Below are 17,700 nucleotides of genomic sequence, written 5' to 3'. Positions count from 1 at the left end.
AAAGAGGACAAAAGGAAAAATCATTTAAGATTCTCCATTCACTATCCAGAAAAGAATATTATTAGCATTTCAGTGTATTTATTTCCAACCCATTTCTAATGATGTGTGTACCATTCCATGGGTTTCCTTTCATTGTTTATTTCTTCCTTTCTTTTTAATTTTGAAATATTATGACCTGTCTGTCAATCATATTTTTCAATGTCAGAACGTTAGATGTTTAATAGCTCCATAGTTCCCATCATATAGATACATTATAATTCATTATTCCCTTACTTATTTACATTGTTTTTGGTATTCATTATTATAAATACCATAAAAGCTTCTTGTACATATATCCTGATACATCTCTCTGATTATTTCTTTAAAATAAGTAATTGGAAGTAGAAGTATTAAGCCAAGGAGAATGGAAACTTATGGTTACTAATATGCTAATATTGCATTTACTTATCAAAGTCAACATGGTAAAATTTTTCTGGTTTCCCAAATGTTTTCCAGTTTTTCCAGTATTTTTCCCAATGTAATCTCATTCCCAGAGTGAGGAGAATCCTTTAATTCTCTTCAATAAAACCCAGGGAGAAAAATGTCTTCTTTTTCCTCTGTTTCATAGCCACGATGCTTCTTCAGGCGGTTGTGGCAAAGACAACTCAAACCAGCCTTAAAATGAGAAGATTGGATGTATGACAAGCCACCAAACCCTAGGTGTCTTAGGGTACAAGATGAAGATAGTTATCAAACAGATGGGATTGATGTGCTCTTAAATAACACATATAAACACTCTTCATAAACTAAAAAGTGCCACAAGGAACTATTCTTGTTGTTCATTATTATTGTTATTGTTATTATTAAACTGTTTTTAAAATGAGAGCTTGTTGGTCTCTGAAATTCCCCTGATAGTGAGGGAGGGTGTGCAAACCCAGAGGTACCCGGTTTATTATTATGAAGAAAGTAGAAAAGAGAGCTCAGAGTCTAGTCGTGAGTCAGACCAACTGTGAAAATTCACTTCCAAGCACCGGCTGAAAACACGAAAATACACACAGTGCAGGAGAACCAACACTTAGTAGTTGATCTACATGCAGAGGACATGCATCGACGGGCCCCTGCTGGTCCTGAGAGGACCCTCTGAGCAAGAGGAGGCAATGCCAATACCCAAGAAAGTGGAATATGTCTGGTTGAAAACTACTGTCAGGAAGGCAGTCAGGTTTGAAGCAGTTGAATGATTTGTGAAAAGGGTTCATGAAAAGATGTCGGCATGTAGAACAGAGACAAAGCAAAGTCTCATGTCCCCTCTGAGCAGAGAGCATTGTCCCATCAGGCAACTTGGAAGGTAAGATCTATAAGAAGATGATCAAAATTGTGGTTTCAATGAAGTGGGAAAAGTTGGCCAGTTTGTTTTAGGTAAATAAAAATCTGAAACTGTAATTTATGAGAAAATTCTCAAACTAATACATTTTCTATTTCTTTAGCTCTAGTTGTCTCCAAACACCCATGTTCTGGCTCATGAGGAAGCCTTTTCAAAACTAGCCCGGGTGTCCTTCCTACTATCCTATCCCATCCCTGTTTCTTCTTCTGTGCCTTCATACAAAACTTTCCATACATGCAATTGCTTCCTGATTATGTTTTTTACCTTTTCTCTCCCAGGGCACAGGAGACCCCATGCACTGGGCAAGCCTCCTGGAGCAGGTCCTTGTTGCTCCTTCTCCTGGGCCCTAGTTGGTGCGGGGCGCGGGTGTGTTCTGAGTCACTGACGGACCTGAGTCTCCATTGTGTAGACCCAGCATTTATTCATGAAGAGCAAGAACCACACAGTAGTGAGTGAATTCATCCTCCAGGGGTTTTCCAGTTTCCGAGAACACAAGATCATTCTCTTTGTGATATTTCTTACATTGTACCTTTTAACTCTGGCTGGCAATGTCCTCATTGTGACAGTTATCAGCTTTGCTCGTCACCTCCACACACCCATGTACTTCTTCCTTAGTGTGCTCTCCATCTCCGAGTCCGTGTACACCCTGGTCATTGTACCGCGGATGCTCTGCAGCCTTACAGGTCTTAGCCAACCCATCTCCTTAGCCGGCTGTGCCACCCAGATGTTCTTCTTCCTCACCTTGGCCATCAACAACTGCTTTCTGCTCACAGCCATGGGGTACGACCGCTATGTGGCCATCTGCAACCCCTTGAGGTACGCGGTCCTCATGAACAAGAGGGTGTGTGCCCGGCTCACATGGGGGGCTTTCAGCATTGGGCTGCTTGTGGCCATAGTTCAGATTTCCTCTGTATTTAGGCTGCCCTTTTGTGACAGAGAAGTGGCCCATTATTTCTGTGACATTCTCCCAGTTATGAAACTCTCCTGTGCAGATACCACTCTACATGACATAATTAATTTTATCATCAGCTCGTTTGTTATTGTGGTCCCCATGGGGCTGGTCTTCATCTCCTACGTCCTCATCATCTCCACGATTCTCAAGATCAGCTCTGCCCAGGGCCGGAAGAAGGCCTTTGCCACCTGCACCTCCCACCTCACGGTGGTCATTGTCCATTATGGCTGCGCCTCCATTGCCTATCTCAAGCCCAAGTCTGAGAACACCAGGGATCAGGATCAGCTGATCTCGGTGACCTACACGGTGATCACCCCCCTGTTGAACCCTGTGGTGTACACTCTGAGGAACAAGGAGGTCAAGGATGCTCTTCGCCATGCTATTAGCAAAAATCCTCTTGCCTAGGATCTATGGTACAGAGTAGAGAGCCCAGATATGGACCCTCAACTCTATGGTCAGTTAATCTTCGACAAAACAGGAAAAAATATACAGTGGAAAAAAGACAGTCTCTTCAATAAATGGTGCTGGGAAAACTGGTTAGCTATATGGTAGTTGGACAAATGGCCTGTCATCTTCTGGGTATTTTGAAATTTCAAAAAATTTTTGTGGATCCTGTTATTCATTCTTTACCCAGGAAGAGGTGCAGGACGCAGTGGTAGGGCTGCAGTGAAGAGCCCAGCGTTTCCCTGACTTGAAGTTCATTTTCCTCGTCATGCTCCCATGCCTTCTACTAACCTCAGACTAGCCCCAGAGGAGGCGTCAGGTGCTGCTCGGAAGGGGGAGAGCTGGGAGGGAATAACAAGCAAGAGGTGGGCAATTGTTGTCAGTTCGTTGATGGCAGGCACCTGGGCTATATGACACCTATTTGAAGGGAGGCGTTAAGAGAGCAACCTGAGTGTCAGGTAGATCCTGAGCTCTGAAACAGAGAGAGAGCTTGGCTGGTGCACGCATGTGCTGGAAACACAGTCAGAACTACCTTCCTACTCATCATCACTTTCTCCTCCAGGCAGTGACAAGAGTAACAGACCCTGACATTCCAGAAGAAAAATTCTCTGCTTTAACATTCTCACCTGCCTTGGAGACCCATGAAATTCCTTCCAGTTTTATTGAAGCTCACATTAGAACCGTTTCCGTGGTGAGTCTCACATTCACATGTTCGTAAGTAACTTTCACATCCGGCAGCGGCATTTCCCTGCAGTTAGAGACGCACTCTGTGGGGTAACGCACGCACTGGGCTGCATTCGCAAGTGTGGGGATACCTGAAGACCCTTCCTGAAATTAAATTTATTAGCCGCACCTCCCCCCTAACGCTGGATGTCTCAGATCCGGATAATTAGAGCATGTGGAGCCTGAGCAGAGACGTGTGTCTTACCTTCACGCTCTTCACTTCTGCGTTGCTGAACTCATTTTCTGTCAACAGTTGGGTGCCTGCGTTCAGCTCTGAGTTTGAACACTTGTCTAAACACAGGCTGGGGTGTCTCCCAGTTCCTGATGCTGTTGCCTTCTGCAGGGGGGATTGGATTGGTGTGTGAGAAAGGTGTAAGGTTTTAGGGTTATTTGGCGAGAAAGTGAGAAAGAGAGCTTGCCAAAGGTCTTACAGCCCGTAAAAGGGTGATGTCAAAAAAGAATAATAATAATAATAATGATAATCCAAATTTCCCACTCACCATCCTCTTCCTGCTCAAGGATGGCCCAAGTGTCCCCACTGAAGGTGCATTGAGAGTGTGTGTCCGACAAGTGACTTGGGATCCCTAAGGGCAGAGGGACCGAAAAGAGAACCACTCATGTTTCTGAAACATTACCTGAAAGAGTACAAGCTTGGCCTCTTCATGGCAGCTGCCTTGGGGTTGCCATTATCCAGGTTCCATGACAGCATGGAATCCTTTCTGGGCCTGGTTCATAGGCCTGCTTCTCAGAAAGCCCCACTGGAGACCCTCTCTTTGGGGGTCCCGCTCACGGTAGCAGCACCTTCCTGAAAGCCTCTCCCAGCAGTCAACCCATTTTTATAGATTGCAGAATTTTTGCACACAGAACCCCCATACGGTTTCCCACAGCTGCCCAGGTCTTTATAGGATTGGCGCCCTTACTGAAAACAGTGTGTGTTCCCCTGAGTTCCTATAGTTGGATGCTGCAGAGAATTATGGTGTAATTTTCCCAAAGTAATATTTGCAACAGTAAAGAATGTGTATTAAAGGCCCCCCATTCTTTGTCTTTTTAAAAATATAGTTTATACCATCATAACAAGGCCAGAAAAAAATTAAACCAATATATTTAATTCCAAAGAGAATGTGTGACTAATTCTCACTCAACACAAACCATGTCTGAACAGAGTGACGCTTAAGCCCACACTTTGGGCTTAGTCACCACATAGCCATCATCTTTCTAAGTCGGGGCTTGCCTGTTGAGGGGCTTGCTACTGTAACTGGAGGCACACATCTCCCTTCAGGAGAACACGTGGTCCCACAAAGACACATCCCATATCTCCCCCCAAAAGGATTATTTTGCATCAAAACATCCCTCAAAGGAATCCTACTCTTGTCCCAGAGTATTCTCTGTCCCCACACTACCTCTTGCTCACACCGTCCTCCCCACAGTCTTTCCATCCTCCCAGAGTTCGGCAATCCTGCAGTAGACCTGTTGCTGGTGCAGACATGAACTTGGGGATAAGGAGACGGGGCTTTTGCAAGTGACGGTAGCATTCCCAATGGGCCGCATGTGCTTGCCTGCTTTGCTGACATAGAGAAACTGCTCAATGTCCTTGAACTGGGTGCCATGGGGGGAAAGGCTATAATGGCAGGTGCAGCCTCTGGAGTCCTTCAGTGAGATCTCTGCCCTGGGGATCAGGACTCCCCTTTACTAGAGACCAGAGGCTGCCTCCAAACAGGGTACATAAAACACACTGGAGCTCACGGAGTGCCTGTGATTGAATTATCTCCATCATCACATAGAGAATGTTGTGTTAAAGCATAGGCTTTGGTCCAGCTGTCCTGTTGGGAGAAGACAAAGATGGCCTACGTTGCCCTCCACTTCCATCTTCTCCGCAGATATCATGGGGGCAGACAGCGAACACCAGTTGTGGAGCGTGAGACACCGCTGACTCACCGGGATAACTGATAACACAGGGAGCGCCCCTGCTTCCCCCACCGCTGATCATACTCTGAGATGTCTCCCATGGGACCCTCATGGCCGTGGTTTGAGGGCGTTATGGTGACCTTTCTGGAAGCATGGTTGGCTGTACTGGACCAACGCTCAGAGCCAGTGATGTCTGAGGAGGGGAAGAGTGCGCAGGCTGCCGGCCCCCTCCCCTGCCCTTCCTTGGTGCAGCTCTTGTGTGCAGGGCGGGGTCCCCTGCTCGCTTCCCCACGGGGGCGGCAACGCTGGCATCCTGTTGTGACTTATCATTGACTTATTTCCTCTTAAGATCCTTGAGAGAGGCAGGCTCAACCAGCCTAGGACCAACTGTTTTTCTCTTGCTTAGGAAAGCATATTAACAAATATTATGGTCTGGAAGTAAATTAGGGAATAATGAGCAGCTTAATCATGGGAGACACAGCCTGGGAAACACTGTGAAATCCGGGGCTCAGTAGGTTTTGCTTCATAGTAGAAAATGGGAAAACAGCACGAACTCTTCTTTCCTCAGATACAAGGGTTTTAATACGCTCACCCTAGACAAAGAATAGGAACAGAGAATTTAGGGAAAGGGAGCTAAGGAGAGATTAGAGATGTTAAAATTGAGAGGGCGGGAGAGCACCTGTGTGGGGGGAAGAGGAGGAGGGGGAGAGCCCACGCTTTAGTCAGTACCGTAGGAATTAGGAGGATGAGGAAGTCCCTCTGATCTCATTATCTCCCTGTGTGCGATTTGTGACCTTGTTAGTGTACAAACCTGGGGCAAAACAGCATGGTTAGCCGAGAGCAGCGTTTTGAATATCCGATTACTGGTAGTGATACGAGAGACAACGGGAGTATCTGAAACCTGAGAAGATGAGGCCGTGCTTTGTGGCAGGGATAGGAAACAAAACAAAACAGAGGGCAACAGAGCATTAAAGCTTTGTTTTTGCTGCTAATAAAAACTAACTTTCTATAACATTTACAAATCACAAATCACCTTTAACAAATTAGCCTTTAACCGATCTCACCCAATCTTCAAAGTAACTCTTACAAGATTGATGTCATTTGCATCCCTATTTACAGATGAAAACTGAAGGTCAGGGTCCCGTGAGCTCACGAAGGTGATGCAATTTGTTTGGAAGAAACCAGTCCTCTGATTAAAGTCTGAGATCCTTGTGAGGTTTTATATGCCCCCCGCCCCGTGACAGAGAAGGAAGGATTGGAAGGGTCAGAAAGGGGACGCTGCAACCCTCCAGGACCTTCTCTTTTTCTAGTGAAGGCTGCCCATCCCTTCTTCCCCCCACCAAGGTTAGAGGGGATGGCGTTCCCATGTAGGAAGCAGGCCACCCACCTTTCTCTGTCCTGGGGCTTTCTCATGCCAGGCATATGCTTACTCTCACCAGCATATATGGTGGTTTTAAAAATATGTCCCCAAAATAACTCTACTTTCCTTGATTGTGGGTCAACTCACTTCTACTGAGTAGAATACAGTCAAACTGAGGTGTGTAGTTTCCAAGATTAGAGTAAGGGAAGACAGACTTCTGCGCTAGGCCCTTTCTCTCTAGGTGGGATCACTCTTGGAGAAGCCGGCCACGCTGTGGGCTGCTCTGTAGGAAGGTCCGCACGGGCGAGGAACGAGGGGGAACTTTTCTAGTAGCCTGTGAGGATCCGTGGCCCCCAGCCCAACAGCGGCCCCAGAACGGATTCCAACAGTGGCCACGCAGGCCAGCGTGGAAGCAGGTTCTATCTTGGTCAAGGCGGAGATGAGACAACAGTCCTGGTTATTTGCGGTTCAGTCACCCAGCTAAGCTCCTTCCTGATTTCTGACCCAAACAGAGGATGAAATTGTAAGTCTCTGTATTTGAAGCTGCTGAGGTCTGAGGTGCTTGGCACACAGCAGTGGGTAACTTATACGGTGTCCTTCATCTCAGTCTTCCTCAAAACCACCGCAACACAGAGCTGTGCTCCTACTTCCCCAGGGACATGGAGAAACATCTTCCCAGCAAGACTCAGTGCCCACCGGACTGTGTCCCACCGCCGGAGCTCCCACCCACTCTCCCTGGCTCTCGGGGGCAGCGGGAGGCACAGCAGCATCTGCAGCAGTGGGGAGATCTTGGCTGGCAGGCTTCTTAGGTTGGGCAGTTAGGGGTACAGCCTTTGTTCCAGTAACAGAGGGCAACGTGTTTAATGGTTTTAATGACCTGAACCAGGACATGATTAGAAACAAATTTGTTCACTTCAGTATATTGTTTCAATTGGAGGGTCTTTCCTTTCTCTTTTAACTGTTCTGTTTCCTGCCGAGCTGTCCTGTCCATGCCTCCAAGGAAAGGGAAGCTACATTCCTCCTAAAGGGACATTCTGTTGCCTAATGTGTGTAAGGAGATTGTTGGTTCTATAAGACGAGCTTACTTGTGGAGCTGACGGAGGAAGCGTTTCCTTCCAGGCTTGGGGGCTGGGATGTCACCCATAGACCAAGGACACTCACTGGTTCAGGTCGCTGTGGATTTCAGTACAGCATGGGCTGGAGACTCTGTGGTCCATGGCAGGGTGGAGACGGTGGAGATCGGGCTTTCATGGTCTTGACAGTGAGGTTGCCGGGTTGTCTCTGAGGAGCTCCTGGGTGTTGGGTTTACCGATGGAGCCCTTCACCTGGAATCAGCGCATCAGCTAGGAAAGTAGGAGCTCAAGGAAGGTGTCTGTGAAGATGGACTGATAACCGATGCTGACACTGGGAACCCAGCTAGCTACACTGGCTTACGTCTGTGATTTATAAACTTGACGATAAGCATTTCATTCTGGTGCTTGTTTCTCTGTCTCCAGTAAAAACTGGATGAGTTCCCTGTTTTTTCAGTTATTATACATTATGAGTGAGACTTTAAAGTCCAAGAACATATGGGTCAGGTATGGTTTCCCCGACAGCATAGTCTCCAGCATCTACCTCTGTGATTAATTCATAGTAGGAGCTGTACAGCTACTTATAGCACGGACTAATCTGTGTGTTTCCAGGTTGGTGAGAAGAATGAAAGCAAGTTGTCTGAGTTAAGACTCCTGGTTGCCAAGCAAATCCATGGGATCTAGTTGTGGCTGTCCTCCTCTACTTAACCGTGCCTTGTGATAAACAACTCAGAGCTCAGTTTGTGAAACAATAAGCATTTATTTAGATGCAAATCTCTGAATAGGTGATTTGGGTTTAGGGATTTTTTCCCTTTAATCTCAACTATATGATTAACAGCAACAATATCATCTGAGTCAGAAATGGGATGATGGGAATTAACACATTTTAAAAATCTTTGTCTTGTTTGGGTAATTTTAGGTTGGTCTAAATCAGTCTGATCTTTCGCTTTTAATTCTAAAACTCCTTTCATTGTTAACTTACAGCAAAGAATTTCCTAAGTGATTTGTAAAATAATTTTCACAGTATATTTTTACATACTATTAAATAAACAAGTTATTTTCCATAAAATATGTGACTTTAGATCAATATTTTACAACTAAAGCTAACATTGTAAGTTCACTTTATCATTCTTTAATAATATCCATTAATGTATCTCTAAAAAGAGAAATTTGACTTATCCACATTAAATAACTGCTCCGTATTATTGAATTAACTTTAACATTATTATGAAAGAACATAATTTATGGGTAGATTCACAATGACATTTTGCATACTACATTTCATTCAGGGATAAAAATAGATGCTCCGAAATGAAGATTGAAATTTAACTACTTTGCTACATCAGAAATACACGAAAATCCTTTGATGATTTTGATTTTTGTTTCTGAGTCTGAAGGTCTAAGGAAACCCCACACCTTGCGTGTTAAATAATATTCATGCTTAGTTTCCAAGTACTTACATTCCGAGTGTTCATTTAACTGCTGAAGACATCTTGATGAGCTATAGAAGAATTTATTAGTTTGGGATCTCTGGCAATCGATATCGATAAATATCAAAAATAGAATACATATGTGTATCTGGGATAAGGCCATATGTTTATACATACAGACACATGTGCCAATATATGAATGTGCAGAGGAGTGGCAGGCACTCACTCAACATACTGGTTATCTCTGAGGAAGAAGGGGTGGGTAGGGACAGGGTGAGCTCCTGATTTTAACCTTAGATGTGTTGACCTAAAAAAAATAAGAAACAATTATGACAAATATGGCATAGTGAATGCATGGTACTTGATTTGTAATTTTATAACTTTTCTCCACTTTTTTGTAAATTTAAACTTTTCACAATTATTTTTATTTTTAAAGAATCTTTGGGTGAATTCCGAGTGATCATTTTTATGTTCTTCATTAACATGTTCTAGTCCAACGTGAGTGTTCCTCGTGACCCATAACCTTAACCAATATCTCACTGCGGAAATAAATGAAACAAATGTATGAGCAAGAAAAAAAAAGCCACATAAAATGGTATAACGGTCAAAACCACCAGCTTGTCTTGCAGAGTGGTTGAGTCACGAGCAGGCATTTCTGATCTCTACCAACCACCAGACCTGCTCACCTGATTCCCCCTGGGAGGCGTCCAGCAGACTCCACTTTAAAGAAACAAGACCAAGAAATGGAGGGCCTCCCCTTTGGCTTCCATTTTGAAGGCCACAGCTGACCTCTGTGGTGAATGATGTCAGTTGTCTGTAAGATACCGGTCTTTCATATTTCCGTGTTGAACCAAGACCAGGATTCACGGATAGGTAACGTCAAACAGGCTGTACCCTCATGAAGACCGACAGCCTGTCTCCTTGGGTGACATGCTCATGCCTCCTCAGGAGAAAACAGAAGTGGAGTTACAGGAGATGGGGCTGTCATACACCTGGAAGAAGCGACTGCAGAGTAAGAGAACATTGGCCTCCATCTCCCTGCTTATTTCTCATCTGAATTTGACTCCTGTCAGCTAGAAAAGAAGACCCTGTCCTTGAAAAAAGAGGGTCAGAGGCCCAGTGGTGTGTGTCTCCCCCTTGCATGGACCCTGGCAGCCTTTGAATGTCCCCTCGGGCCTCAGTCTTCACAGAGGATGGAGGCGCAGTTAGATAGATACTGAGCCTGCTTGGGTGGAAGATCCCAAGCTAGAAAAGCAGGGAGAGATGAGAAGTTTTCTGTGTTTGTTTGTTGTTTGTCAGTGGGAGGAGTTGGGGTGGGATGGAGCCAGAAGAGGTGGTGGGAAAATGGGAGAACTGACTTTCAGAGCACCAGGGATCCTTAGGGCCAGAGAGAGGAGAGTCAGGGTGGCTTTCAGATGGGAACACCATTACCTTTGGTTCAAGAGAAGGAGAAATGGTCGGAGGCCTTGTTGATTCACAAACCAGTTTCCTGTACACGGATGGGGGAAGGGGGCAGGGAACCACTAAAGAGAAAGAGGCAGTCCACTCCAAATTGGTAGGTGGCAAGTTTATTAAGCAAGAGAACAAGGGAGCTCATCTAGGGACCTTGTCTGAGGCAACAGCAAGATGAGTAGATCTCTGCACCAGCCCACCAGAATCTGAAAAATTTACGTAGATTAAGTGCATTCAGCCTCATGTACCCTCCAGATACTCTGTGCCACATCTGTCTCAAGGCTGTTGTCTTTGGAACAGCTCCCACTGGGCAAGTTACCCCATCCCCCCACGGACCCCCCTTTTACCAACCCTCAGTTTATTTCCCAGAGTCAAGAGTCTCATATGGTTTGTCTCCCTCTCTTATTGCTTCCCCTTCAGTTTTTCCTCCCTTCCCCTATTGTCTTCTGCACTATTCCTTATGTTCTACATAAGAGTGAACCCATATGGTAATTATCTTTCTCTGCTTGACTTATTTCACTCAGCATAATCCCCTCCAGTTCCAACCATGTTGATGCAAATGGTGGGTATTCATCCTTTCTGATGGCTGGGTAATATTCTATTGTATATATGAACCACATCTTCTTTATCCATTCACCGGTTGAAGGATAACTTGGCTCCTTCCCCAAAATTTGGCTATTGTGGACATTGCTGCTATGACATTGGGGTGCAGGTGCCCCTTCTTTTCACTACATCTGTATCTTTGGGATAAATGCTCAGTAGTGCAATTCCTGGGTCATAGGGTAGCTCTATTTTTAACGTCTTGAGGAATCACCATACTATTTTCTAGCTTGCATTCCCACCAAAGTGTAGGAGGCTTCCCCTTTCTCCACATCCTTGCCAACATTTGTTGTTCCTGTTCTAGTTAATTTTAGCCATTCTGACAGGTGTGAGGTAGCATCTCATTGTGGTTTTTGATTTGTATTTCCCTGATGGCAAGTGATATGGAGCATTTTTTCATGTGTCTGTTAGACATTTGTATGTCTTCTTTGGAGAAATGTCTGTTGATGTCTTCTGTTCATTTCTTGACCGGATTATTTGCTTTTTGGGTACAGAGTTTGAGAAGTTCTTTATAGATCTTGGACACCAACCCTTTATCTGACATGTCATTTGCAAATATCTTCTCCCATTCCTTAGGTTACCTTTTAGTTTTGCTGATTGTTTCCTTTGCTGTGCAAAAGCTTTTTATCTTGATGAAGTCCCAGTATTTCATTTTTGCTTTTGTTTCTCTTGCCTTTAGAGAACTGTCTTGCATGCAGTTACTGTGTCCAAGGATGAAGAGGTTACTGCCTATGTTCTCCTCTAGGATTTTGATGGATTCCTGTCTCACATTAGGACTTTCATCATTTTAAATTTATTTTTGTGTATGGTGTAAGAGAATGATCCAGTTTCATTCTTCTGCATGTGGTTGTCCAATGTTCCCAGCACCATTTCTTGAAGAGATTGTCTTTTTTCCATTGGATATTCTTTCCTGCTTTGTTGGAGATTAGTTGGCCATAGAGTTGAGGGTCCATTTCTGGACTCTATTTTGTTCCATTGATCTATGTGTCTGTTTTTTGCGTGAGTACAATGCTGTCTTGATGGATCACAGCTTTGTAATAGAGCTCAAAGTCAGGCATTGTGATGTCCCCAGCTTTGGTTTTCTATTTCAACATTCCCCTGGTGATTCAGGGTCTTTTCTGGTTTCATACAAGTTTTAAGATTGTTTCTTCCAGCTCTGTGAAAAAAGTTGATGCTATTTTGAAAGGGATTGCAACGAATGTGTAAATTTTTCTGGGCAGCATAGAGATTTTCACACGGTATTTGTTCTTCCAATCCATGAGCATGGGGCAGTTTTTCCATCTCTTTGTGTCTTCCTCAATTTCTTTCATGAGAGTCCTATAATTTTCTGAGTACAGAGCCTTTGCTTCTTTGGTTAGGTTCATTCCTAGGTATCTTGTGGTTTTGGGTGCAATTGTAAATGGGATTGACCCCGTAATTTCTCTTTCTTTTGTCTCATTGTTAGTGTATAGGAATGCAACAGATTTCTCTGCATTGATTTTATATCCTGCCACTTTGCTTAATTCCTATATGAGTTCTGGCAATTTTGAGGTGGAGTCTTTTGGGTTTTCCACATAGGGTATCATGTCATTTGCAAAGAGTGAGAGTTTGATTTCTTCTTTGCTAAATTGGATGCCTTTTATTTCTTTTTGTTTTCTGATTGCTGAGTCTAGGACTTCTAGTACTATGTTGAACAATAGTGGTGAGAGTGGGCATCCCTGTCATGTTCCTGGTCTTAAGGGAAATCTCTCAGTTTTTCCCCATTGAGAATGAGAATGATATTCACTGTGGGCTTTTCATGGATGGCTTTTATGATATTGAGGTATGTTCCCTCTATCCCTACAGCCTGAAGAGTTTTTTTTTTTTTTTAGATTTTATTTATTTATTTGACAGAGAGCACAAGTAGGCAGAGAGGCAGGCAGAGAGAGAGGAGGAAGCAGGGTCCCCACTGAGCAGAGAGCCTGATGTGGGGCTCGATCCCAGGACCCTGGGATCATGACCTGAGCCAAAGGCAGAGGTTTTAACCCACTGAGCCACACAGGCACCCCTGAAGAGTTTTAATCAAGAAATGATGCTATATTTTTTCAAAAGCTTTTTCTGCATCAGTTTGGAGGATCATATGATTCTTGTCTTTTTTTTTTTAATTAATGTGCTCTATCATGCTGTTTGATTTCCAAATGTTGAACTACCCTTGCATCCCAGGAATGAATCCCACCTGGTTGTGGTGAATAATCCTTTTAATGTACTGTTGGATCCTATTGACTAGGATCTTGGTGAATATTTTGGCATCCACATTCATCAGGGATATTGGTCTGTAATTCTCTTTTTTAATAGGGTCTTTGTCTGGTTTTGGGATCAAGGTAATGCTAACCTCATAGAACGAGTTTGGAAGTTTTCCTTCCATTTCTATTTTTTGAAACAGCTTCAGTAAATTGGTATTATTTCTTCTTTAAATGTTTTGTAGAATTCCCCTGGCAAGCCATCTGGCTCTGGACTCTTATTTTTTGGGAGGTTTTTGATTACTGCCTCAATTTTCTTGCTGGTTATTGGTCTGTTCAAATTGTCTGTTTCTTCCTGTTTCAGTTTTGGTAGTTTACGAGTTTCCAGGAGTGTATCCATTTCTTCCATATTGTTTAATTTGTTGGCATATAGTTGCTGATAATAATTTCTAATGATTCTTTCTATTTCTTTGGTATTAGTCATGATTTCTTCCTTTTCATTCATGATTTTATTAATTTGGGTCCTTTCTCTTTTCTTTTGGATAAGTCTGGCCAGAGGTTTATTGATCTTAATTCTTTCAAAGAACCAGTTTCTAGTTTTCTACTTCTTACTCAAAGAGGAGCTATAATAGAGACTTGGGAAAATCAAGACATTGTCCAAAAGAAATAATTAATACCACATTTGTTTATCATCAACCAAATCCAAATCTACATGGAAAATTCTCGGATTCTGAGGGGGATGTTGAGATCCAGGGACCAGGTATGAGGAAAAGGGATAGATGGGGTAACACAACCTTTGTTCATTACTCTCAGTGCATCAACATGCCCTCCCCCCACCCCCCGCAGAACTGAGTTGATGGAACCAAACCCGTGAGTTAGGGGAACAACTGAACTTATGAGATCTTTAATTCATCTATCACATATAAATAATTTAAGCTATATTTGGAAGTCCTGTGTAAATTCCATCAAGATCTATGTGGAAATAGAACATGTCCACAGGGAGTTGGTAGGACAATTTTTATTTCATCTCTTATCTTGTTTACATGTCCTGATTCTAGAGAAATCCTCCACACCAACCTCACCTGTGGCTAAGTTCTGTTGACCTACAGTACCTGGACCAAGGCAATAAGCTCTTCTATATCCACATAAAATTGGGGAACATAATCTATCAACTGGACAAAAAGAGGGTATTGTCAGGCTACTCTGAGCCTCCCTGGCCTTAGTCCATTTGTACCATCTGGAGTCAGCCTCTGGCACTGTGGAAGTCCTGAGTAGGAGAGAAACCCCAAGGAAGAAAGACACTCAGTTGGGTGGAGAGAAAGATCATGCTGAAACAGGAGCAGGATTCCTTAGGGGGCAGATTTCATACAGCTGGCCCTTTGATGGGGAGATTAGGGATTAGTCCTTTAGGACTGCATGCTCTTCTGAGTGAAAATACGAAAATACGTACCACCTATTGTGATGACATCATCCTAAACTGGCAGGTTCTGAGGTTTCCTTTTTATTCTCATAACTTTTTATTTTGACATAATATTGGACCCACAGAAAATCTGCAGGAATGGCACAAAATTTTTTCCATATACTTAAAAAATTATTGTGGTAAAATATGCCTAGTATAAAATTTACCATCATGAACATTTTTAGGTGTACCTCAGAGGTATTAAGTACACTCACAATATTGTGTAATCCTCTCATCACTATGCATTTCCAGTCTTTTCATCATTCCGAACAGAAACTCTGTTCCCATTAAACAGGAACTCTCTATTTTCCCCTCCTGCCCAGCCCCTGATAACTTCTCTTTGCTTTCTAGCTCTATATATTTGCCTATTTTAAGTACCTCACATAAGTGCAATCATGTAATACGCGTCCTTTTGTGTCTGGTTTGCTCCACTTGACACAATGTTTTTAAGGTTTATCCATGTTGTAGCATGGCAGAATTTCACTTCTTTTTAAGGATGAGTAATGTTCCATTGTATTATACACTTTTTGTTTTTGTTTATCCATTTGCCTCTTGATGGACATTTGAGTCGTTTCCCCCTTTTGGCTATTGACTATGTTATGACCATTGGTGTACAAGTATCTGCGTGGGTTTCTGTTTTCAATCTTTTGCATATATGCTTAAGAGTGGAATTTCGGGATCATTCAATAATTCTATGTTGAACTTTGTGAGGAACCACTGAACTGTCTTCTACAGTTGCTGGAACATTTTACACTCCCACCACCAATAAACAAGGGCTCCAATTTCTCCACATCCTCACCAACACTTGTTATTTTCCATTTTAAAAAATTATTAATAGCCATCCTAGTTGGTGTGAGCTGATATCTCACTGGTTTTGATTTGCAACTTCCTAAATGTTACTAGCAATGTTGAGCATCTATTCGTGTACTTATATTGGCCATTTGTTTATCTTCTTTGGAGACATGTCTTCAAATTCTTCACCCAGTTATGAATATTACTTGACCCTTTTTAAGTTGTAGGAATTCTTTATATGTTCTGAATATCAATCCCCTATCAGATACATGATTCGCAAATATGTTCTCCCATTCTGTGGGTTGTCTCTTCACTTTCTTGATAGTGTCCTTTGATGCCCAAAAGTTTTTAATTTTTTAAAAGATATTTATTTATTTATTTATTTATTTATCTATTTGAGAAAGAGAAGGAATGAATAGTGGCAGGAGGGGCAGAGGGAGAGAGATAAGCAGACTCCCCACTAAGAAGAGAGCCTGATGCAGGACTCTATCCCAGGACTCCAAGATCATGACCCAAGCTAAAGTCAGACACTTAACTAGACTGAACCACCCCGTCTCCCCTAAAAGTTTTTGATTTCAATGAAGTTCAATTTATCTATTTTCTCTTTTGTTGTCTATGCCTTTGATGCATATCTAAGCGAATCATTGCCAAATCCAATATTATAAAGATTTTCCCTGTGTCTTCTAAATGTTTTATAGTTTCAGCTCTTACATTAGGTCTTTAATTCATTTTGAATTAAGGTTTGAATCTGGTGTAGAGTTAGAGTCCATCTTCACTCTTTTGCACATGCATGTCCAATTTTCCCAGCACCATGTGGTGTAAATATTGTCCTTTCTCCGTTGAATGATCTTGTACCCTTATTGAAAATCAGCTGGGCTCTCCAGTGTGTTTCAGTGTTCTCTATTTTGGTCCTCATGCCCCATATACTTTTCACTTGGATTTCCAAATGTTAATATTTTATCGTCTTTGCTTCATAGCCTTTCGACACAGACACACAGACACACAGACACACACACACACATGCACATACATGTGTGTGTGTGTATATCTCACCTATTTTTTTGAATTGCTGAGAGTCAGTTGCAGACATGATTCTCCTTTATCCCTAAATACTTCAGTGTGTTTCCTTTTTTAAAAAATATTTTTAAAAAGATTTTATTTATTTATTTATTTGAGAGAGAGAGTGCAAAAACAGGAGAAGGAAGAGGGAGTGAGAGGGGAAGGGGCAGGGGTCGAGGGAGAAGGAGAAACAGGTTCCCTGTGGGAGCCTGGTGTGGGGCTTAATCTCAGGACCCTGGGATCAGGACCTGAGCCGAAGGCAGATGCTTAACTGACTGAACCACCCAGGCACCCCTGGTAGTGTGTTTCCTAAAGGTAAGGTTATTCTCTTACATCATACATTCTCAGTAGGGGTCACACACCCTCAAGGGGGCAAAATTGACTGTATGGGCAAAAAATTCTGAGATATTATGAACGAACTGTGGCTCTCCAAAGCTCAACCCTACCCACCAAAATCATATCTCTTAGTATCCAATTTATCTTATTAGAGAGTAATTAATATAAGTATCAATTAATTAATTTAATGTTTCTCCTTTGGGTGTACAATAATTTTTTTAAAAGTTTGAGAAACATTGCCCTACATACACAGCAATTACCAAAATCAGGAAATTATTAATTTATTATTAATGATTAATTACCTATAATTAATCATTAATTGATTGATACAGTAATCCAATCTATGGATTTTGTGTTGTTTTTACATTTCACCAGTAACACCATGGAAGTAATGTTGTATTCTTCAAGTGCCCTTTTCAGGGTCTCAGGGTAAAACACTGTTCTAAGCACCAAGGATAAAACAGAGAACAAGATAACGTTCATGGAGCTGACATTCTAGAGAGGAGTTTACAAAGCACTGAGAAAGGATTGCCCTTGGGAGAAAAGCCTTTGGGGTAACA

The 17,700-nt window shown here is 42.7% G+C and overlaps 1 protein-coding gene across 1 annotated transcript; it reads left to right on the top strand.

The window, feature by feature from the left end:
- Window positions 1-1,784: 1,784 nt before the first annotated feature.
- Window positions 1,785-2,717, top strand: LOC111139051 (olfactory receptor 10J1-like). Its single transcript, XM_022491169.1, has one exon. The coding sequence runs from the start codon at window positions 1,785-1,787 to the stop codon at window positions 2,715-2,717; it is 933 nt and encodes a 310-aa protein (XP_022346877.1).
- Window positions 2,718-17,700: the final 14,983 nt, after the last annotated feature.

Source organism: Enhydra lutris, unplaced genomic scaffold (assembly GCF_002288905.1).
Source record: "Enhydra lutris kenyoni isolate GAN:26980312 unplaced genomic scaffold, ASM228890v2 scaffoldscaffold94, whole genome shotgun sequence".
Taxonomy (NCBI): domain Eukaryota; kingdom Metazoa; phylum Chordata; class Mammalia; order Carnivora; family Mustelidae; genus Enhydra; species Enhydra lutris.
This window is presented reverse-complemented; position numbering and strand designations above follow the sequence as displayed.

What these genes read in the sequence shown, in the direction of transcription:
- LOC111139051 (XM_022491169.1), top strand. Translation starts at nt 1,785, where the DNA reads ATGAAGAGCAAGAACCACACAGTAGTGAGTGAATTCATCCTCCAGGGG.